The sequence below is a fragment of the Ovis canadensis genome, chromosome 3, assembly GCF_042477335.2.
Source record: "Ovis canadensis isolate MfBH-ARS-UI-01 breed Bighorn chromosome 3, ARS-UI_OviCan_v2, whole genome shotgun sequence".
NCBI classification, from domain to species: Eukaryota; Metazoa; Chordata; class Mammalia; order Artiodactyla; family Bovidae; genus Ovis; species Ovis canadensis.
In genome coordinates this window covers 192,420,789-192,445,675 of record NC_091247.1, presented here as the reverse complement: position 1 = coordinate 192,445,675, position 24,887 = coordinate 192,420,789, and the positions used below count along the sequence as shown (strand labels likewise).

The following is a 24,887-nucleotide window of genomic DNA, read 5'->3' as shown; positions in this document are numbered from 1 at the left end:
TCAGAGCTTCAGCTTCAGCATCAGACTTTCCAATGAATATTTAGGGTTGATTTCCTTTAGTATTGACTGAGTTGATCTTCTTGCAGTCCAAGGGACTCTCAGGAGTGGTGCTGTGATTCTCAGAACCAGTTTGAAGGCATCAGTTCTTTAGCAATCACCCTTCTTTATGATCCACCTCTCATATCCATACGTGACTACCAGAAAAAACATAGCTTTGACTATATAGACCTTTGTCAGCAAAGTGATACTAGGTTTGTGAAACTGGTATATCAACAATTCAACATGTCAGTTTTCCAAAATTGTAAAATGTAGATGTTAGACTAAGCAGCTTCAAAGTCTCTTAACATTAAAATTCCAAGATGATGGGGGACTAAGGAGAAACTGAATCAGTGCAACCTTCTCTCTATATACACATTTCATTTTGAGTCTAGGGGAGTTCTCAAGAAAAATTGATTTGTGGGGCATTTTCCAAAGTATGCTTTATACATACACACGATTCCAAGGTCTAAAAGTTTGAGAAACGTTACTTATGCCCTAGCCGTATTGGCAGCTCACAATACTTATTAGCACTAAGACTCTGAGAATTTCTATATAAACGGAACCCTTTTTTATCTTTCATTTCCCCAGTTTTCTCCAGTTTATCATATCTTAGAAATGACACCACTATTCTAAGAATCACCTTTTATTTCTTTTCCTTTCATCCACACACTCCCTATCCATCAGTAACTCCAGTCGGTCTTGTCTAGAAATAGAAGCAACTGTTAAGCCTCTACTGCCAATAGTCTGATTAACTTTACATTTTTTCCCAGGCCAAAAATTCTCTTAATTGGATTTTCTTCGTCCATTCTTGCCCCCTCTACAATCTCTTGTTCCCAGTAACAATGTGTGATTTTGTTGTTGTTGTTTGACAATTCCACATGGCTTATGGGATCTCAATTCTCTGATGAGGGATTGAACCAGGGCCAGAGCACTGAAAGCTCAGAACCAGGGAACTCCCTACAAGTGTGACATTCTTCAGACATAGAGTATGGCCACATTTTAGCTCAAAGCTCTCCAGATTTTTCCCATGCCCTGTAACACCTTCCTGCTCTAATCACTGTCTACTTCTCTGATGCTCTCCTACCCTACCAGTTCCCCCGTGCTCATTTTGCACCTATCTTATACTTACTACCAGTCGTCACTGAAACCAAGTCTGAAGACACACTTTGGACTTTAAATTTGGACTTTAAAAGTGTTTTCGTCTGCTATGGACATAACTTCCCTGATGTTTTTGCATGGTTCCTTTCCTCCCTCACTTCTCTTTTGTTAACATTTTTTTAAATTTATTTATTTATTTGGCTGAGCCAAGCCTTTTTTTTTTTTTAATTTAAAAATTCTTTATTGCTAAAAATGCCAACCATCATCCAAGCCTTCAATAAGTCATATGGTAACACAGCAGTAACATCAAAAGTCATTAATTCACCATAACAATTGTAATAATTGTTATATATATCACCATAACAATTGTAATAATAATGAGAATGTTTGAAAGATTGTGCAAATTACCAAAATGTGACATAGAGACAAAAAGTGAGCAAATGCTGATAAAAAAACTGCACCAGTAGATTTGTTTGATGCAGAGTTGTCACAAACCTTCAATTTGTGAACAATGCAAAATCTGCAAAATGCAATAAAACAAAGCATGCCTGTATATACATGACATATAATTGAGTTTTCTGGGAGCTTAGATAGTGCTCCATTTTTCCTTATCACATAAACTTTTAAAAGTGAGGAAACCAGAAATAAGAGTTTTTCAAAAGTTTAAAAATAAAAGTACAAGTAATTTAGAATACAAAATACATGTCTTAAGGTCTCTGTGACTGCTGACTGCCACACATTTGGCTCTGATATAACAGCCTATAAAATAACCACCACCAAATCAACTTCTTGACTCATGATGCCTGTAAGATAAAAAATGCATTTGTAGGGGAAGCCCAGCAATTCATAAAACTTAAGTGCAAGTTTTTAGGCGAATCTTAAAAAAGAGAGAGAGAGAGAGACTACTGTGTGCAATTACAGGGAAATATCCTCAACAGTTATTCACAAATAAGTGAGAAATTTTTATCTGTTTTGTAGAAGAGAAAGCTCAGTTACTGGCCCTCTCTGCTGAGATAGTAGTGCTCTTAGTTGCAACAAATGGCCTCTTTAGCCTGTGTTGCTACCATAGATAGCATTGGCCATGCTGAGCACTGGTGCCAGAATGCCATCTTATTGCTCCCAGAAACCAAACATCTTCACTGCCACCCTCCCCAGAAAACAGATCCCCTTTGATCTTTTACAAACCAAATTGTCCTGCATGACATTTGATTGTTGGACCTGAAATCATCTGAGCCAAGCCTTAAGGGTGGCATGAGGGATCTTTTCATTGTATCAGGTGAACCCTTTGTTGCAGCATGTGGGATCTAGTTCCCTGACCAAGGATTGAACCTGTGACCTCTGCATTGGGAGCATGGTCTTAGCCACTGGCCCACCACTAAGTCTCTTCAGTTCAGTTCAGTTCAGTCGCTCAGTCATGTCCGACTCTGTAACCCCATGAATTGCAGCACACTAGGCCTCTCTGTCCATCACCAACTCCCAGAGTTCACTCAAACTCATGTCTATCAAGTCGGTGATGCCATCCAGCCATCTCATCCTCCGTCGTCCCCTTCTCCTCCTGCCCCCAATCCCTCCCAGCATCAGAGTCTTTTCCAATGAGTCAACTCTTCGCATGAGGTGGCCAAAGTACTGGAGTTTCAGCTTTAGCATCATTTCTTCCAAAGAACACCCAGACCAATCTCCTTCAGAATGGACTGGTTGGATCTCCTTGCAGTCCAAGGGACTCTCAAGAATCTTCTCCAACACCACAGTACAAAAGCATCAATTCTTCTGCACTCAGCTTTCTTCACAGTCCAACTCTCACATCCATACATGACCACAGGAAAAACCATAGCCTTGACTAGACAGACCTTTGTTGGCAAAGTAATGTCTCTTCTTTTGAATATGCTATCTAGGTTGGTCATAACTTTCCTTCCCAGGAGTAAGCGTCTTTTAATTTCATGGCAGCAATCACCATCTGCAGTGATTTTGGAGCCCCCCAAAATAAAGTCTGACACTGTTTCCACTGTTTCCCCGTCTATTTCCCATGAAGTGATAGGACCAGATGCCATGATGCTCGTTTTCTGAATGTTGAGCTTTAAGCCAACTTTTTCACTCTCCTCTTTCACTTTCATCAAGAGGCTTTTTAGTTCCTCTTCAAGATCCCTTGGAGAAGGAAATGGCAATCCACTCCAGTACTATTGCCTGGAAAATCCAATGGACAGAGGAGCCTGGTAGGCTACAGTCCATGGGGTCACAAAGAGTCAGACACGGCTGAGCAACTTCACATTCACGTTCACGTTCACTTTCTGCCATAAGGGTGGTGTCATCTGCATATCTGAGGTTATTGATATTTCTCTCAGCAGTCTTGATTCCAGCTTGTGCTTCTTCCAGCCCAGTGTTTCTCATGATGTACTCTGCATATAAGCTAAATAAGCAGGGTGACAATATACAGCCTTGACGTACTCCTTTTCCTGTTTGGAACCCATCTGTTGTTCCATGTCCAGTTCTAACTGTTGCTTCCTGACCTGCATATAGGTTTCTCAAGAGTCAGGTCAAGTGCTCTTACTGCCTTTTCCAAGTGGTATTCTCTAACCATCCCTCCAAAAAGATCTCCTCTCTGCCTCTGTCAAATCCTCTGCTCTACTTTGTTATGTTTTATAGTGTTGATCTTCACCTGAATAATATTAATTTGTCTCCTCAAACTAAAATATAAAGTGTACAGTAGCAGAAAATAGTCTTGTTTACCACTCTATTTCTCTAGTGCCTGAATCAGTGCTTGGCACATAGTAGGTACAGGATAAATATTGAATAAATGAGTGAATGAAATACTATATGACTACTCCTAAGCTCCACTAAACTCAAGTGTCACTTCCTTCCTCAGTGTCACTAAACAGTCTGTCTTTGTTCCTGTTCATCTGCTTTCCTAGATTTTTTGTCCACATCTTGTTTCTCTTTAAGAAAACACTCTTGATATTCTCTTTCAGTCTCTTCAAATCCTCCTCAACCTCTGTGAAGTTGTCTCTGCTACACTCTCCCACAGTGATCTCTCCCCAATTTTGACTTTCCATCGGACTCATCTTTACCTAATTGTCATCACCTAGTTGTTCTTTAATGGTTGTGTGTATGTCTTCAAAAACATTATAAACTTAAGGACAAGACTGCTATTTGTATACTTTTAGGGGGTTCAGAGTAATAACACACAAATAGTAGCAGTCTTAACTTTTTTTAGCTGATTGACTAATAGATTAGCTCGATCTCAAGTGTGTATATAAATGAAACAACAGCTTGAAGCCATGTGTGTATGATTGTGTGTATGTGGTGGGTGTATATAAAGTCAAAAAAAGAGAGGCATTCATATCCAACTAACGTTGTTAAAAGAGTAGCATTGTAATAAAAACTGAAGAACTATTTCATTTATCAGAAGGTAAACAGTCCTTCTTACCTGATATGATGTTATCAACTGGAAAACCTGCCTGAGTAATTACAGTTCCAGATCATCATACTTGACCTTTCTTCAATGCCTGTGAAAGAGCTTGTTAGTGACTGTGAAAACAGAATCTATTCAATATATTACTAAACATAAAAACATATGTTTATGAGTAATTGTCTATCAGTAGATTTGCTGAATATTGCTTTCTAAAAGCATAAGTTTAAAATAAGCAGGAGGGAAGGTTGGAAAAGTAACTTTGATAAAAGTAGACCTGTTTTCACATCTTCTGGTATATCTTGTTGGTGAAACCCTAGACAATACTGACATCACAATTAATACTCTGTATTTTAAATTTCATATATATTAATTATATACATTCATATATTTATATACATATATATTCAAAAACAACTATCAGATTTTCTAGGATGTAAACAGTGTTCTTAATAGTCCCATTAAAATAAGCTATGTTTGTTCTTAACTAAATTTGAATTTTGCTTTTTTGACCAGAATAAGTTGACCATGTATCCTATTATGTTTTGGTGAAAGGAAATAAAAGCTAAAGTCGCTGTTTTGTTTTTCTTTTTCTTTTGCTATGGCATGAAATACTAATCAATAAGTGAATCTAATATAGGGAGTTATTGAAAAATCATGTCTTTTTACCCCCTAACCTTAATATTAACTTTTAACAAGCCATATGTATGCTTCTAAATGGGTTTCAGCAGTGTGCCAGCAAACTGAAGAGATGACAAAGGGAAAAAATGATTTTTAAAGTCTCAGTGTCCAGAGACTCTGAGTCCAGAGACTCAGAAAAGATGTGAAGTTTAGCTACCTAAACCCAAAGTTAATACATCAGTCATTTTACAGTGACTACTTCCAGGGTGACTTTTAACACAGGCAAGAGAAAGGAGTGCTTGGAGTCTCTCAAACATTTTTGTCCTTGTGCATATCTCTGCTTTTTACAAAATTATAGCATATTCATTCTGATGCATAATCTAGAGGATTGTTAGAGGATTGTTACAGTCGTAGGTTGATTGCTAGTTTGTGCAATTATGAGTTTATGCTATATGGTCTCAAGGAGAAATTTCTCCTCTTATCTAACATTCATAAATTCTAAGATATTAAATCACTTTGGCTTTTAATAGAACTGGTGTTTTGGGGACATGGAGGGTTTATAAAAGATTTTGAATTTATTAAATCTAACATTATATGTAATTAACCATAGTAATAAAACAAAAGCCACCTCCAGTATAAATCTACGTATTTCATTCTGACTCTCCCTTCTGAATACAAGTGTCATCAGTTTTGGTTGCATAAGTTTCTTGTCCTGAAATGTTGGCAACTCCGTGAAGCCAAGGAGATCAAGAAGCAAAGAGCTCCCCACCTCCAGCAGCAGCAACATTCACAGCCGCCTCTGCTAAATTGTCTCTGATTATGACCCGGAGAAGATTACGGGATTCCCATTCATCCCAAGAGGACAACCACCTTCACAAATTGTTTTAAGCCAAACCATTTCAAAGAAAAGTATCAGGAAAACACAAAAGGCTACAGTCATGAATGAAGATCTTGTAATCAGCCTGTGTAGATCCCCTCTAAGAATCTTAATATCTGATTCACCATATAAAACAAATGGAAATACTAAAATGAGTGAATTAGAAGTCACCAGTGGATCATCAAAAAAGCAGGAGAGTTCCAGAAGAACATCTGCTTCTGCTTTATTGACTATGCCAAAGCCTTTGACTGTGTGGATCACAATAAACTGTGGAAAATTCTGAAAGAGATAGGAATACCAGACCACCTGACCTGCCTCTTGAGAAACCTGTATGCAGGTCAGGAAGCAACAGTTAGAACTGGACATGGAACAACAGACTGGTTCCAAATAGGAAAAGAAGTACATCAAGGCTGTATAGTGTCACCCTGTTTATTTAACTTCTATGCAGAGTACATCATGAGAAACACCAGACTGGATGAAGCATAAGCTGGAATCAAGATTGCCAGGAGAAATATTAATAACCTCAGATATGCAGCTGATACCACGCATATGGCAGAAAGCAAAGAACTAAAGAGCCTCTTGATGAAAGAGGAGAGTCAAAAAGTTGGCGTAAAACTCAACATTCAGGAAACTAAGATCATGCCATCTGGTCCCATCACTTCATGGCAAATAGATGGGGAAACATATTTTTGGGCCCCAAAATCACCACAAATGGTGACTGCAGCCATGAAATTAAAAGATGCTTACTCCATGGAAGAAAAGCTATGACCAATCTAGACAGCATATTAAAAAGCAGAGACGTTACTTTGTCAACAAAGGTTCATCTAATCAAAGCTATGGTTTTTCTAGTAGTCATGTTTGGATGTGAGAGTTGGACTGTAAAGAAAGCTGAGTGATGAAGAATTGATGTTTTTGAACTGTGGTGTTGGAGAAGACTCTTGAGAGTCCTTTGGACTGCAAGGAGATCCAACCAGTCCATCCTAAAGGAGATCAGTTCTGGGTGTTCATTGGAAGGACTGATGTTGAAGCTGAAACTCCAATATTTTGGCCACCTTATGCGAAGAGCTAACGCATTTGAAAAGACCGTGATGCTAGGAAAGATTGAGGGCAGGAGGAGAAGGGGACAATAGAGGATGAAATGGTTGGATGGCATCATTGGACATGGGTTTTGGGTAGACTCTTGCAGTTGGTGATGGACAGGGAGGCCTGGTGTGCTGCAGTTCATGGGGTCGCAGAGTCAGACACAACTGAGCAACTGAACTGAACTGAACTGAAGTAATTTATGTTCTTCTAAAGTATTAGATGGTATGGTTGGCTGAATGGTAGGTACATGTGATATGCTAAAATTTATTTACACAGTTGTAGTATTTAAAAGAGCATATTTCCATGGGCTTCCACAATGGTAAAGAAAGTGAACGTCTTAGTTTCAGTCGTGTCTGACCTTGTGAACCTATGGACTATAGCCCACCAGGCTTCTCCATCTATGAAATTTTTAAGGCAAGAATACGGAGTGGGTTGCCATTCCTTTCTCCAGGGGATCTTCCTGACCCAGGAATTGAACCCAGGTCTCATGCATGGCAGGCAGGTTCTTTACCATCTGTGTAACCAAGAAGTCCATGAGTGATAAAGAATCTGCCTGCAGTGCAGGAGATGTGGGAGACTTGTGTTCAATCAGGACTTCCCTAGTGGCTCAGATGGTAAAGCATCTGTCTACAATGTGGGAGACCCTTGGGTCAAGAAGATACCCTGGAGGAGGGCATGGGAACACATTCCAGTATTCTTGCCTGGAGAATCCCATGGACAGAGGAGCCTTTTGGGCTACAACAGTTCATGGGGTCACAAAGAATCTCACCCTACTTAAGTGACATATTTACATAGGAATAGGGTGAACTGTCTGTGGAAGCAGAATAGGGAGGCTGAAGAAAGATTCAGGCATATATGGAAACCTGATTTACGATAGAAGTAGCATTGCAGATGACATGTTTTTTGGCTCAAGCAATATCTATAAGATATTGTAGCATACAGAGGTCTGTGTGATGGGTGTTCACTACAGCATTTTGCTAGTATAAAAGCAAAAGATTGTTCATCCAAATGTCTGTCGATAGTATAATTTTTAAATAAGTAATAAAACAATTCATTATATATATTAAATTGTAAATATAAAATGGAAAATTATACAGTGATTTAGACAGAGAAAACAGGGAAAAACCACTCCTTTTGTGCACTACATCTGGGACTAATAGGTGACTCAGACGGTCAAGAATCCAGCTGCAGTGCGGGAGATCTGGGTTCAGTCCCTGGGTTAGGAACATTCCCTGGAGAAGGGAATGGCTACCCACTCCGGTATTCTGTTCTGGTCCCAAAGAGTCAGACACGACTGAGCAACTTTCACTGTCACTTGCTCTGGAAAGCAATTTGGTAATAACTATCACAATTTAAAATATGCAGATCCTATCAAACAACCTGATTAAAAATGGATGGAAGAACTGAATAGACATTTTTTTCGAAGAGGAAATGCAGACAGCAGACAAACACATGAAAAGATGATCAACATCACTAATCATCTGGGAAATGCAAATCAAAACCATGATGAGATATCACCTCACACCTGCCAGAATGACTATCATTGAAAAGAATAAAAATTACAAATATTGGTGAGGATGTGGAGAACACTGAACTCTCATATGCTGTTGGTGGGAATGTAAATTGGTACAGCCACTGTGGAATACAATATGGAGATTTCTCAAAAAACTAAAAATGGAACTATCATATCACCCAGCAATTCCACTCCTGGGTATATAGTTAAAAACAAAAATACTAATTTGAAAAGATACAGGGACCCAAATGTTCATTCTAGCATTATTTATACTAGCCAAGGTATAGAAGCAACCTCAGTGTCCATCAACAGATGAATAGTAAAGATGGTGTATATATAGACACACACAATGGAATATTGCTCAGCAATAAAAAGAATGAAATTTTGCCATCTGCAACATCATGGATGGACTTGGAGGGCATATTAAGTGAAGTAAGTCAGAAACAGAAAGACAAATAGTATATGATATCACTTATATGTGAAATCTAAAAAAAGTACAATAAACTTGTGAATAAAACAAAAAAGATGCAGACTCACATATATAAGAACACACTGCTGGTTACCTCTGGGGAGAGGGAAGGGAAAAGAGGCAACGTAGGGGTAGAAGGAAAAAACAGGGTTATTATGAGATTATATGAAATCATCCATGTAAAACTTTTGAAAATTACCAAGCATTATAGAATTTAAATAATCTTCCATTCAGTAAAAAATGAATAATTTTTTTAAAGGACAGGATATGAATGGATGAACAGAGGTGACTGGCTAGGTGTCTAATCAGAACACTGGCATTCCCCATGAATAATGCTGCTGGCTGTTCTGGATTCTGGAACACTGAAAACAGCAACTGCACTGACAGTAGGGAAAAAATGAATTATAAGTACTTTGGCATCTAAGAGAGAAGTGTGTGTCTGATCACTATTGGCTGTAATATTTTTGGTCAATTACCTAGAAGTAGGAACAACATGTGAACTGTGAACTTCTAGATGTTCAAGCTGGTTTTGGAAAAAGCAGAGAAACCAGAGATCAAATTGCCAACATCTGCTGGATCATCAAAAAAGCAAGAGAGTTCCAGAAAAACATTTATTTCTGCTTTATTGACTATGCCAAAGCCTTTTGACTGTGTGGATCACAATAAACTGTGGAAAATTCTGCAAGAGATGGGAATACCAGACCACCGTCTCTTGAGAAACCTGTATATAGGTCAGGAAGCAACAGTTATAACTGGACAGGGAATAATAAACTGGCTCCAAATAGGAAAAGGAGTATGTCCAATCTGTATATTGTCACCCTGCTTATTTAGCTTATATGCAGAGTACATCATGGCAAACGCTGGGCTGGAGGAAGCACAAGCTGAAATCAAGATTGCCAAGAGAAATATCAATAACCTCAGATATGCAAATGACCCACCTTTATGGCAGAAAGTGAAGAGGAATTAAAGTGCCTCTTGATGAAAGTGAAAGAGGAGAGTCAAACAGTTGGCTTAAAGCTCAACATTCAGAAAACTAAGATCATGGCATCCAGTCCCTTCACTTCATGGGAAATAGTTGGGGAAACAGTGGAAACAGTGTCAGACTTTATTTTAGGGGGGCTCCAAAATCACTGCAGATGGTGATTGCAGCCATGAAATGATAAAAGACGCTTGCTCCTTGGAAGGAAAGTTATGACCAATCTAGACAGCATATTAAAAAGCAGAGACATTACTTTGCCAACAAAGGTCTGTCTAGTCAGGGCTATGGTTTTTCCAGTGGTCATATATGGATGTGAGAGTTGGACTATAAAGAGAGCTGAGCGCCGAAGAATGGATGCTTTGAACTGTGGTGTTAGAGAAGAATCTTGAGAGTCCCTTGGACTACAAGGAGATCCAACAAGTCCATCCTAAAGGAGATCAGTCCTGGGTGTTCATTGGAGGGACTGATTTTGAAGCTGAAACTCCACTACTTTTGCCACCTCATGTGGAGATCTGACTCATTTGAAGAGACCCTGATGCTGGGAAAGATTGAGGGCAGGAGGAGAAGGGGACGACAGAGGATGAGATTGGTGGATGGCATCACTGACTCGATGGACATGGGTTTGAGTGGACTCTGGGAGTTGGTGATTGACAGGGAGGCCTGCGTACTGTGGTTCATGGGGTCGCAAAGAGTCAGACCCGACTGAGCGACTGAACTGAACTGATCAGAAGTATTACACTTTTCTCTATTAATGAGATTTTTTTGTTAATTGTGTTTATTTTTCACACATTTACTGACTGCCTTGTATATTGTATCTCTTGGTGTTTTTGTCTTGCTCCTTTCATAGCCTGTTCTTCACACAGTGCCCATGTGAACATACTAATATGTTCAACCATAATTATATGATATTTTATCATGTATCATCATATTATTTTGCATCTAAAAATAAACTATCCAAATATTACAATGTAGAAAATCCATATAATAGAATCCCTTTAGAAACCCTTGAACATCTGAAGGTAATGTACCCAGGTTGAAATTTCTTTGGTGCTGTAAAAATAAGGCAAAATTGAAATAAACTTACATGTCTATCAGTAAGAGAGTTGCTAAATAGATCATGCAATAAGTCAAGCAATATCTTAAAAAAAAAAAAGGGAAAAATTTCCAGTAATGGCATAAACCCTCCCATGGTTAACAGTTAGAGCATCTGGACCAAATTTTTTTTAAAACCCATCTTTAAGTGCTTGGAAACATCTAAAGTAGATAGAAACTACTAGGAATATACTAGACCTGGGTGTTGGTATACCCTATTCATATTTGAATTTAGACCAAGTGCAAAATAATTTTTTAAAACTTCAAATAATTAACTTTCATTATGCTTTATGTGTATTAAAATGAAACTTTAAAAATTTCAAATGTCTACTACATAGCTTTTAGATTATTAGGCATGTTTTTACTTTTAGAATTAAAAGTATACCTATCATTTCCTAGTAGATTGTTTTACTCTGTTTGGGTTAAGTATTGATTCATTCAATCTCAGAAAATATTTATGGGATGTCTAACATGTGACCAGACTTTCTTCTAATGCTGAGGTACAATAGTCATCAAGACAGAGAAGCTCTCTGCTCACCTGGGGTTTACCTTGTAAAGAACTGTCTTACTTAATAGAGACTTTGTAAGCAAAAGATATATATTTACCTAAAGTTATCATCTGAGAGAAGAATGGAAAAAAAAAAGGAAAAAGGATAAGCAAGAATCCTGTTTCTTTATGTACATTAAAATCCCTAATATTAGAGGGAGTCTTAGTAGTTTTCAATCTTTTTACATGAGGATTTTGATAAATTTACTGTATTCTTTTTGATTAATTTTTAGGATATATCAAAATTTTAATATTCTATTTTTTTCAGTCATTTTAGAAATTAGTGGATTATAGATGTGTAATTTACTAGAGAATTTTTGTTTGGATTTGTCCTTTATGTTGAGGGAGCTTGTGGAGGAATATGTCAACTTTTACATAAATATGACAGATGTGTATTGTGAAATGGAATTTATTTGGCTTTCTTTTGCATTTATCCATTCTTCTATAACCTGTAGGTAATATGTTGTTGGTTATTTTTATACCATGAGCAATTTTTTAAGGCAGGAGAATTAAAAACTTTTTTGATGTAGTTAATAACCCTTAACATTATGAAAGTTTTATATGACTTTTATTATTAAACCTCTGTGATTTTGTTCACTGCGTTTGTTATTAATACACTAAAATTATCCTAATTAAAAAAATCTCTGACTCAGCAGATAGACCAAATCAAATTTAAGTTTCAACAGTATCAAATATTCCTTAAAATACTCCTTTCCCAGGAACTTTCTCTTAATTTTAGGATATTGGGTATGTCCTCACTTATCCTTTGTCCCAGGTAAACTTAGGCCTGGTGTAATTATGCTGTTTTTCCCTACTATGTTTTTCTTTTGTTTTTTGCATCTGTTATATTTTTATGATATTTGTAGATATCTTGTCTGTATATTCATTAAGAAATGGTATTTTAAATACTATTTTATATTTTCTGAAATCATTCTGATCAAATTTATGATATTTTCCAGTAGCTGAATATCAACATCAATTATAAAATTGTAACAATTATCATTTCATCTTAGATGATAGACCAAAAATAGTGACTGCAGTATATCTGAGTTTAAAGCACTGTTTGATTTTCTAAATCAGCATCTGAAAAGTTTTGTCTAGTGGGCTTCAGTGGCATGCTATTCTTTATCCCTCAACTAAGTATATTCTTTTTTCTTTCTCTCTCTCTCTTAAAAAAAATATCAACAGCTTGACCAAGTCATCCGCCAAAGAAGCCTGTCCAGTTTGGAACTGTTCCTTTCCTGTGCTCAGAAACAGTTAAGTGCTTTAATAGCTACAGAACCAGTTGACATTGAATAAAGAAAATGTGACAAGCTAACCCACACTGGCAATGGATAAATCATTAGACCTCTACAATTCATGCTCTGAATTATAAAGATACTTTTGTTTTCTTTCCAAACCTTGGAAAATTGGTTTCCACTTCAAGGATAAACTAAAACAATATTTAGAAGAACAAGAGATCTAATTTATTTTCTTTTATTTTCTCCTTTATGTTTAATGTTATTTTATTAGTAGCAGTAGTAGCAGCAAAAGACAGTATGATGTGCCCTCAAAACCATTGAAAATTAACAAAATTTAATTAAATAAACTTATAGCTTCTGGTGGCCGGTTACATTTTGTATTTGGCAAAAATAGTAAATATCTTTACTTATCATTTCACAGTGACTCCGGATGAGATTCTAGAATGTCATCATACATTTATTTGATTTCGAGGATATAAATAGCATGGTTTTCAATGTCATCTTTTTATCTGTGTAACTTAGCTATGAAGCATGGATATGCCAGAGAATCATTCTGATATTACCAACCTCTTCTATAGTGGGATCCATATATTGTCATTGGTAGCAATTAAAAACACTGAAGATTATTAAATTAATTCAACTTTGATCTTATGTACCACCTAAAGGAATATATATGTATAATATGCTTATCTCCTATTTCTGTTCTTCACAGTCACTATGAATCAATGAAATCTTTTTTCTTACCAATCACACCATGAACTTAATCTCTAGAAAGAGAATATAACTTAGGGAATTTATATTCCCTCTTATATATAAATATAATGGAATCAGGTCCAAATATGAGATGTGAAATCCTTTCCCAGTCCTTCAGGATGTACTTAATTCATGAGCAGTGTGCTTCAGTGCAAAATCATGAGGTTTTTGTTTTCTTTTTTGACATGAAAACTAAAATATCATTTAAAATGTTTGCAAACATTTTTGTTTTGTTTCCTGAAATGCTCCTACTTTCATTGGCTTTGTACTTTTCTGGGATTTCTCGGTGTAATAAAGAGAGCTTCAAATATTATTTGGTTGTTGTTATTTTTAATACTTTAAAGTTTTTTCTTTAATTTTTTTTTCTAAATCTAACTTCTACATCTGTGGATGATGATGTTTTTAACTTATACCTACACACCAAGAATCTTTAACAAGGGCTTATTTTACCAAGGGCTTCTCTGTTGGCTCAGATGGTAAAGAATCCACCTACAATGTGGCAGACCTGGGATTGATCCCTGGGTTGGGAAGATCCCTTGGAAGAAGGCATGGCAACCCTCTCTAGTGCTCTTGCCTGGAGAATCCCGGTAGACAGAGGAGCCTGGAGGACTACAGTACAGAGGAGGCAAACAGTCGGACACTACTGAGTGACTTTTACTTCACTTCAAGAATCTTTAAATTGTTAATGACTACTTAGTTGTTTTATCTTACAAATTTAAATAAGAAATGAAAGCAAGCAGGCCACTGATTTGAAATGCAGCACAGTTAAAAAGGGGCAAAAGGGCTTTTAATCCAGAAACAAGTCAATAAAACATTGTAATAGTCATGTTTAAAATCAGTTGACTCTGTCATCAAATTTAAAATGATAGGATATTTGACAAGTTACTCAGATATGAGTTCAATGAAAATGAAGCATAGAAGGTCATTGAAACTAAGATCCAGAGATATATTCAAGAGAATATAATCATCTCCACCTCTCTTTCTGTCCCAGCTAGCACAGAATGATTTTTTTGTTCTTCCATTTGGAGTTCTAGTTTTGCTCTTGACATAGACTAATTATTGTCTGAAGTAATTTGGAACAAATTGATACTGATCAGTCTCTGAATATTTGCAGAACACCCACCATGCACAATAATAAATTCTTAGATTGCTACAATATTTTTATCCCATGGAGTTGTCCTTAAAGATAACTGAGAATAATCATCTGGACATAGAACTAATTAATACATTTATCCTTCCAAACTGAATTAGCTAATAATCTGTTTCAGTGATATTCAGTTACAGGTTTCCACATTTAGAACTGTATTCTCTTTTTGTTCTGGTTATCACAAGGACATAAACCATGTCAAGTAGCATTCACTAAGAGAATTAGACTTAAACATTTAAATCTCATGCTTACAATTTAATTTCTCATGATTTAAGCATTATGCTGTTGTTAGGGGAAGCACACTGACTGAGCCCACCCACCCTGGCCAGGCACCATAGTAACTATTTGCATGAGTTGTTTTGACAGGAGGTCCTGGTAAAGAACATGGAACTAATAAACCGTCAACCAGAAGAGCTCTGAAAAGGTCAAAAGGAGACACCACATGTCAGATCACCTCCCAGAATCCTTCTCACTGGCATCCATATAGACTGAACAAGGCATGCACGACCAGGAAGGACTGTGAGTCAGAATGACTGGCTAAAGACAACCCAGAAACTAATCCCATCACCACAAAACACAAGACTGCTATGTGGCAGAGCAGTTCTCCTAGGTTCCCTTACCCTACTGCTGTCCACCGGGCCCGCAGTAAAACTGGGGATTTCATTCCCGATAACATCTTTTGCTTTGTCAGCACATATATCTCCCCAGACAATTCATTTCTGAGTGTTAGATAAGAGCCCAGTTTTGGGCCCTTGAAGGGGGTCTCCCTCCCTGAAACACTGTTACTAAAGATAAGAGATTCTCCCTGATATATGAGCTGAAAGTCTCAAACTAGTCAAATGTTTTGTATCTAAAATTTTCCCCTCCTATTGTATGGTTTCCTTACCACTTTTTAGAGCATTTCCTATCTTTATGTCTAGGTGAATAAAGCACCATCTTGAAAGCCTATGGGTAAGAGAGTAATTAGATTTTTTGAGTGACAAAGCACTGTCAAATTGTGACTCCATTTTTAGTAACATGCTTGAGGGTTCATTATTAGAAGAGTTATTTCCTCAAAAAACAAATGAATATCTGCTTTGAACCAAATATTTTCACATTATTATATCAACACCCCTGTGAAGTTGAAATAACCCTGTATAGGAGATGATATATCCACGTTGATTAGTGTAGATTAGGTGTTTAATTGCCCATGAGGACCAGATAGAGTTCGGGGGGATTCAACCGCAGATCTTTCAACAGGTAGTTTTATTCTTTCTAGTATAAAATTGCAGATACCTAACATCTTTTAGAACTGGACATGGAACATCAGACTGGTTCCAAATAGGAAAAGGAGTACGTCAAGGGTGTATATTGTCACCCTGCTTATTTAACTTATATGCAGAGTACATCATGTGAAACGCTGGACTGGAAGAAACACAAGCTGGAATCAAGATTGCAGGAAGAAATATCAGTCACCTCAGATATGCAGATGACACCACCCTTATGGCAGAAAGTGAAGAGGAACTATCTCTTGATGAAAGTGAAAGTGGAGAGTGAAAAAGTTGGCTTAAAGCTCAACATTCAGAAAACGAAGATCATGGCATCCAGTCCCATCACTTCACAGGAAATAGATGGGGAAACAGTGGAAACAGTGTCAGACTTTATTTTTGGGGGCTCCAAAATCACTGCAGATGGGGACAGCAGCCATAAAATTAAAAGACGCTTACTCCTTGGAAGAAAAGTTACGGCCAACCTAGATAGCATATTGAAAAACAGAGACATTGCTTTGCCAACAAAGGTCCGTCTACTCAAGGCTATGGTTTTTGCAGTAGTCATGTATGGATGTGAGAGTTGGACTGTGTAGAAGGCTGAGCGCCAAAGAATTGATGCTTTTGAACTGTGGTGTTGGAGAAGACTCTTGAGAGTCCCTTGGACTGCAAGGAGATCCAGCCAGTCCATCCTAAAGGAGATCAGTCCTGGGTGTTCATTGGAAGGACTGATGCTAAAGCTGAAACTCCAATACTTTGGCCACCTGATGCTAAGAGTTGACTCATTGGAAAAGACTCTGATGCTGGGAGGGATTGTGGGCAGGAGGAGAAGGGGATGACAGAGGATGAGATGGCTGGATGGCATCACCAACTCGACGGACATGAGTCTGAGTGAACTCTGGGTGTTGGTGATGGACAGGGAGGTCTGGCGTGCTGTAATTCATGGGGTCGCAAAGAGTCAGACATGACTGAGTGACTAAACTGAACTGAACATCTCTCCATAAGAAATTATCTGGAAATATTTATCCAAATAGTCATCACATTACTTTAATCTTTAAAGAAGGAGACTAACCCCCTTTTATAAGCCTAGTTAGAATTCAAGCCCTGCCACATTCTAACTGTGGAACATTGGACAAGTTGCCTAGCCAAAGGGAGTCTCTGTTTTCTCATTTGTGAGGTGAAAATAGTGAGTTTAATAGACTTTAAAAAAAAAAAAATCAAGCTTGTAAAATGCCCCATAGAGTAGACCTCATTGGTATGGCCTCCAGTTCACAATAAGCCCTCTTTCTCTGGGAACTGCCCACAAAGCACAGGTGCAGTTGCCCACAAGCAACTGGCTAAACAATATTATTCTGCCCCTCTGACACTGACTGGCTGTTCCATAGGCGAAGACCAAAACTAGGCCTCTTGTGAAAAGTCATGTGCTGAGATACTTCAACTATTTTACCCTGCAGGGCAAGACATGAACTCTACTTCTGAGGGCAGAAGTCCCCTGATCACTGTCTTTCCTGAGTCTTGGATTCTTTGAGCTACCCAAATATTCTTCCAATATGCCAGCACCACTTACTTTTTTCCCTTAAGCTAGCCAGAGCCAGTTTCTATTACATGCAACCAATAAAGTATTAACCAAAGCAGTCCAGCACAGAGCCCAGCTCATAATCCCTGGATACCTGGCACTTATAAATTCTTCATTTCCTCCACCATACTAATCCTCATCCAAAATGGGAACATTCTTTGATTTATTTTAAGGAATGTTAAAAATATAACTGAACCAAAGCCCCTATTGTCTAATAAAGCCAAGTAAATCACAGATACCTAAAACTGTGAACAAACAGTGCCCTATTTAGAAGTTCTCTGTCACTCAGAATCTGGAATAGAGGTTTAAACTCAGCCTCACTAAACGCTGATTCATGTTGCAGTTCAGTGAAGCCTTACTCAGTAATTGCTTTGAAATCAAAACCAGAACAGTGTCCCTATGATTGATATGATTCTGCACTAAGTCAGGTATCTACAATTATAACTTTTTTCTGACAGTTATACTGACTGGAATCAGGAAATGATTAATATGCTTTAAAGAATGACGAATTACTCATTCGCTAAATTAAAATAAGTTTGCATAATAAATTCTGAATAAGAAAAAAGACATGTAAATACCTGGAAGACATTTATAAAACTATAAGAGAAAAACGAGTTATTGAATCTAAGCACTTAGCCCCTAGTCTTCTGTTTACATACCAGTAAACAACTCTAATAAGTCTCCAGACTACTCAGAGGAGCAAGAAGCCAAATAAATTAATAGTTCTTCGGTTGGGAATTGGATTTATATGATCACACTGAAAATATAATTTTGTCAAAACTTTATCTCTAGAGATTAAATTGTAATTTCATATGGAGTACATATAGAATGAAATAATATTTTGTGTTTGTTGTTGTTTAGTTGCTAAGTCATGTCCGACTCTTTGCAACCCCATGGACTGTAACCTGCCAGGCCCCTCTGTCCATGCAATTTTCCAGGCAAGAATACTGGAGTGGATTGCAGTTTCCTTTTCCAGGTGATCTTCCCAACCCAGAGTTGAACTCGCATCTCCTGCATTGGCAGGTGGATTCTTAGACTGCCGAGCCACCAGGGAAGGCCATGGAGTACATACAGAATTAAATAATATTTTGTGTTAGTTGCCACTTATAATTAATAATATGTATTCTTTGTTTTATACATATCTTTCTGAACGAAGAGCCCACATCTATGTTGTTTATTATATCCTGAAGGAATTTCCTGGTACTTAGCCTGTGTGTGAACTTGGTATATAGTAGTGAGCTCATAAATAATCAGTTATTCCACTAGTAATAAATTAAACTTGAGCTAATAGAGTCTGAGTGCTAATTTAAAGGAATAACTAAAATTACCATGGTACAATAAGAAATGAGGTCCTATGAGAAAGTTAAAGAACTGTCATAAAACAGTAACCTGCCTTTTAAACACTTTAAAATGAACCTGCATTTCCAAAAGGTACATGGGATAACTAAATCACAGCTACTAGAATGCTACTAAATTGATGCGCTACCCAAATTTACAAGATCCCCTAAGAGTGTAAGTAGAGACTGTGTGCTATGCTTAGTCACTTAGTCGTGACTGACTCTTTGTGACGTCACGCCCTGTAGCCTGCCAGGCTCCTCTGTCCATGGAGATTCTCCAGGCAAGAATACTGGAGTGGGTTGCCATGCCCTCCTTTAAGGAATCTTCCCAACCCAGGGATCGAACCCAGGTATCCCGCATTGTAGGTGAATTCTTTATGGTCTGACCCACAGGGAAGCCCAAGAATATTGAAGTGGGTCGCCTATCCCTTCTCCAGGGGATCTTCCCAATCCAGGAATTGAAATGGGATCTCCTGCATTACAGGCTGATTCTTTACCAGCTGAACTACCAGGGAAGCCATATGAAAAATTACATGTCAAATAATTTCTTACAGTAGCAAGCTATACCTGGCCTCCCAGTATTGGGAGTGAGCTGTAAATACTAGACTCACTGCTCCTGGTCCATCAGGTTTCAGCTACAATAGTAGGGAGGAAGAAAAGTTAGAGAAGGGATTGTATGCACAGGATTTTAGAGTCAAGAATAGGAGATCCAGAGGACCCAGCAGGAGCTGGGTGAGGGATGGGGACGGGGACAGGTGAAGAGAAGAGGGAGTTAGGGATCAGGTCAGAAGTGGGAATATTCAGAAGAATGTGTGAGTCCTAGTGTTAATGAATGCTGAAGGATATCTAATAGGCGTTTAGACTCCCACTCTGACTCACAGTTGTGGTGCAAACTAGTCTTTTATTTTTGAGAAATACACAGAGATCAAGGAGCAAAATCATTCAAAAGACAGGAAAACTTGACTCAGTCCTGGCAAAGATTCAGTTCTCAAAAGCCTGGAAGCTGATTTAAAAAGAAATAACTGAAGCTACAGAATGAACAAATCACTGACTTAACAAGTTCATATGCTAAAGCAAATTATAGAAAATGTCTTGTGGCAAGATGTATAGTAATAAATTCTGAGTTTTTGCTCTTTTGTGTAGGTGTTCTTTTCTAAAAATGTTAGATCCACCAAACACTGTGAAACATACTACCTTTATGAAACATAATTTTCTGTAATTCTCTGTATCTCTTTTTGTCTGTTTTCCATAACTTCTAAAAATGTAAAGGTTTATAGATTTATTAAAAATCTATAATAGGGATGCAAGTAGTCCAATTTTAGTAATTGTCTCAGTGAGCTATTTTTTGGAATTAATTCTACATTATAATTTTACAGGCAAACCGTATGTTTTTTTGTTCATGGCTTTTTATGTAGCTAAAAATAATAGCACACTTTATTTTTCTTATAATTTTTCTTTTTTCTCATAAAGCAAGTCATAGACTTTTACACTTTGTATCAAATCAAAACTGACATTGGCAGCAGTTTTATAAAATGACATAAGCTAGGTAAAATATCAAATCAGAATTTTTTAGAGAACTCCAGTCCTAGCTTCCAAGAAATCCAGATAACCACTACAGTTATTGATAAGAGTGAGACATGTTCTCTTTTATATTAATTAAATTCAGAGTGTCACAGGGATTCTACCTTGGTAACACTGGCAGTTCCCCACACGAATTCTTGTGCTTGGAAATGTCTTTATCTTTATTCCTTAGAAATTGAAAGGCATATTCTGTATTACACATGTTAAGTAATCTAAAGCCTGAAAATTCTATATAATCCACAATGCAGTGTTATATAGACCTTAATCTTAAATGTAATGGGGCTGATGCCCTCATTTCTTTATTCTCTCTCTGTTTCTCTTCTGATTCCGCAGCTTTGCATACTCGCCATAGGCTAAAAGATCATTGGCTTTTAGGTCCAATCTTATATCCATCTGCCTGATTAATGTGGTACCAAACATGTCAAACCAGCGCTCTTCATCACCACCTCACCCCTGCCAACCAGAGATCTTTCTCTGTCTTTTGTAATATTTCCCATCTCGACAAATTTAGTCCTTCAAATTTAGTCCTGTCAGCTGTACTCCAAGACTTTTCCTCAATTCATCTACTTTTTTCCATTCATTCTCACAACTACCTCGCTAACCAAAGCCTTTGTCATCTTGTGCCTTGTTGTTCAGTCACTTGGTCGTGTCCCACTCTTGGCAACCCCATGGATTGCAGCACCCCAGGCTTCCCTCTCCTTCACACTGCTTTTGAAATAGTCTGCTAAGTGAGTCCTTATTTTCATTCTTGCTCTCAAATCATCAGTTCTCCACATTACAGTTAATGATTTCCTAAAGCCTAAATTTATTGAACCAACTAATGTGTCTATGGGAAAATACATTCATAATTTTACTCTGGATGCTAGGAACATATACAAAGTAGTAAATAGTTTCAAATCATTGGCAGTGGTTTCAATCACTGGGGCAGGGATACTGACATGATCAAGTGTAGGTGGTAAAAGTATGATTGGGCTGAAGAAAAGGAGAAAGTGGTAAATGAATGGTTGAGACTTGCAAGTGTGCAATGAGTATGTATATACTTTTGGGATCCATCTCCTTCTTTTTCACATCCTTTCCTTCTATATGGCTTCAGTTTGACCTACAATTATTTGACTCTACGATTATTAACTTTTCTATACCAAAATGTTTCTCCTTAAAGGTTTACAAGGGAATAGAATTCAGCATTAAAATATCCATGATCTCTTAGCAGTCTCCAACCTGTTTGACAGGGAAGATGGTTTGGGGATGGTTCAAGCACATTACTTTTATTGTGCCCTTTATTATTATTACATCAGCTCTATCTCAGATCATCAGACATTAGACCCTGGAGGTTGGGGACCCCTGTCTTATATAATCCTTTTCAAGATTGATTAGGGATTTTATTCACAGTGGTGGGAAAGTGGAAGCAAAATATATTCCTTTCCCCCCACCCCCCATGGTGAATCTTTTCATCCAGTGTTGCTTGTACTACAAAGGAACATGCAGTTTCAGGCCATTCTGGGCATTTTCTAAGTTAGTCCTGGCTTGCAGCATGAAGGACGAACATTTTCTCAACCTTCATTAGCTACCTTCTGGGGATGAGAGACAGAGGCTTCTCAGCCCTCAGGAAAAGTTCACTGTCTCTTCTTGCCGTGTGGTACCACCAATCCTGCCATTATGGGGAACAAGTAACAAGGTAGGAAACTCAAGTGAGATGGGGGCCTGGGGTTGTAAGAATGGAGGATATAGCAAAATTTGAGAAATTTCAAACAGGAGCACCCTGACCTTTTCTAATTACCTGTTCTAATTATTACCTATCAGTTAACTAACAGAAATACTTAAGAAGTAGAATGTATCAGGTACCCTCTGGGCAATTAAGCTTGCTTCAGCATGCTGAGATGGTGGCCATGCGTCTTTCCTTTATGAAACAGAGGACATAGGACCACATAAGACCCCAAGGTTGGAGCAACACCATGAAATAGTCAAAACAAGGAGTGTGAATAAAAGCATGAGATGGTATTCAATTTTACATTTTGTGCTCTAAGTATTTTTGCATATTTCTTTCTCTTAAGCCTTTGACTGTGTGGATCACAATAAACTGTGGAAAATTCTGAAAGAGATGGGAATACCCACATGACCTGCCTTTTGAGAAACCTATATGCAGGTCAGGAAGCAACAGTTAGAACTGGACATGGAACAACAGACTGGTTCCAAATAGGAAAAGGAGTACGTCAAGGCTGTATGTTGTCACCCTGCTTATTTAACTTATATGCAGAGTACAACATGAAAAATGCTGGGCTGGAAGAAGCACAAGCTGGAATCAAGATTGCTGGGAGAAATATCAATAACCTCAGATATACAAATGACACCACACTTATGGCAGAAAGTGAAAGGAATTAAAAAGCCTCTTGAAAGTGAAAGTGGAGAGTGAAAAAGTTGGCTTAAAGCTCAACATTCAGAAAATGAAGATCATGACATCTGGTCCCATCACTTCATGGGAAATAGATGGGGAAACAGTGGAAACAGTGTCAGACTTTATTTTGGGGGGCTCCAAAATCACTGCAGATGATGACTGCAGCCATAAAATTAAAAGACGCTTACTCCTTGGAAGAAAAGTTATGACCAACCTAGATAGCATATTGAAAAGCAGAGACATTACTTTGCCCACAAAGGTCTGTCTAGTCAAGGCTATGGTTTTTTCAGTGGTCATGTATGGATGTGAGAGTTGGACTGTGTAGAAGGCTGAGCGCCAAAGAATTGATGCTTTTGAACTGTGGTGTTGGAGAAGACTCTTGAGAGTCCCTTGGACTGCAAGGAGATCCAGCCAGTCCATCCTAAAGGAGATCAGCCCTGGGATTTCTTTGGAGGGAATGATGCTGAAGCTGAAACTCCAGTACTTTGGCCACCTCATGCGAAGAGTTGACTCATTGGAAAAGACTCTGATGCTTGGAGGGATTGGGGGCAGAGGGAGAAGGGGACAACAGAGGATGAGATGGCTGGATGGCATCACGGACTCGATGGACGTGAGTCTGAGTGAACTCCAGGAGTTGGTGATGGATGGGGAGGCCTGGCGTGCTGCGATTCATGTGGTCACAAAGAGTCAGACACGACTGAGTGACTGAACTGAACTGAACTGAAGAGGAAGATAATATCTTAGTATGCTCAATATGAAAGAAAACTAATCTGGGGCTTTTACCATTAATTGTGTAGCAATGCCTCTGGATAGAACTTTCAGAGATGAAGGAAACTTTCTATATATGCATTATGATATAGTAAACCACTAGCTGTAGGTGAGTACTGAACACTTAAAATGTGGTTTGTGTGACTGAGGAAGTTAATTTTTAAATTTAATTTAGTTTAAATTTATACAGCCACATGTGACTAGTAGCCACCATATTGTACATTGTGAATCTAGAGATTTTCTTGCCAGGGAAGAAGCAGTGACGATTTGTTACCCTTGATCTTCAACACAGTCAAACTTGTTTGCTTCCACCCATCTTAAGATTAGTGTGGGACTGAGCAGGTCAAGAGTTCAAATGCATGTGAAATTCTTTAAGGAAAGATATCTCACCAGCAGAAGGCTGAGAAGGCAGTGCTGTTGATGTATTTAATTTTATCATGACTAAAGAGTAAAAGACCTACTAAGTCTGAATAACCCTGTGACTTATTATGACTCTCAGAGCTAGGAGCATTTCTGGTTTAGTGCCTGCAGGAAGAACCATTTATCTTTGACCAAAATAATCCAAAAAAATCAGAAACTCACCTCTTAGATTCACGGAAATACTTTAAATTCAGTCTTGGTTTGCTTTTGAGAGGGACTTGGAGAATTAATGTAACTTTAATTTTTTAAATTAAGCAGAAATTGAAGAATGTCATTATTCAATCGGTTTAGAATAATTCAATTTATTCATCGTTCATAATTGAATACTAAGGATTCAGACTTCCAAAAGATTTTTAATTAATAAAATAATATCCAATTAGTTATGTCTTTCAAGAATATTTTATGTACACGTTTTTCCCAGTAATTGAATTTGTTGAGAAATAGCTTGTCATTTCAGAGAAGGCGATGGCACCCCACTCCAGTACTCTTGCCTGGAAAATCCCATGGACAGAGGAGCCTGGTAGGCTGCAGTCCATGGGGTCACGAAGAGTCGGACATGACTGAGCGACTTCCCTTTCACTTTTCACTTTCATGCATTGGAGAAGGAAATGGCAACCCACTCCAGTGTTCTTGCCTGGAGAATCCTAGGGACGGGGGAGCCTGGTGGGCTTCTGTCTATGGGTCACACAGAGTTGGACACGACT

The 24,887-nt window shown here is 38.0% G+C and overlaps 1 protein-coding gene across 4 annotated transcripts in view; it reads left to right on the top strand.

The window, feature by feature from the left end:
• Positions 1-14,028, top strand: part of CCDC91 (coiled-coil domain containing 91) — a 408,524-nt gene extending 394,496 nt beyond the window's left edge. For all 4 annotated transcript variants that reach the window (XM_069585456.1, XM_069585459.1, XM_069585460.1 and 1 more), the window contains one exon: positions 12,910-14,028. In XM_069585456.1, the coding sequence (XP_069441557.1) occupies positions 12,910-13,020 (111 nt within the window). In that variant the 3' untranslated portion in view covers positions 13,021-14,028. The remainder of the gene's footprint in view (positions 1-12,909) is intronic.
• Positions 14,029-24,887: the final 10,859 nt, after the last annotated feature.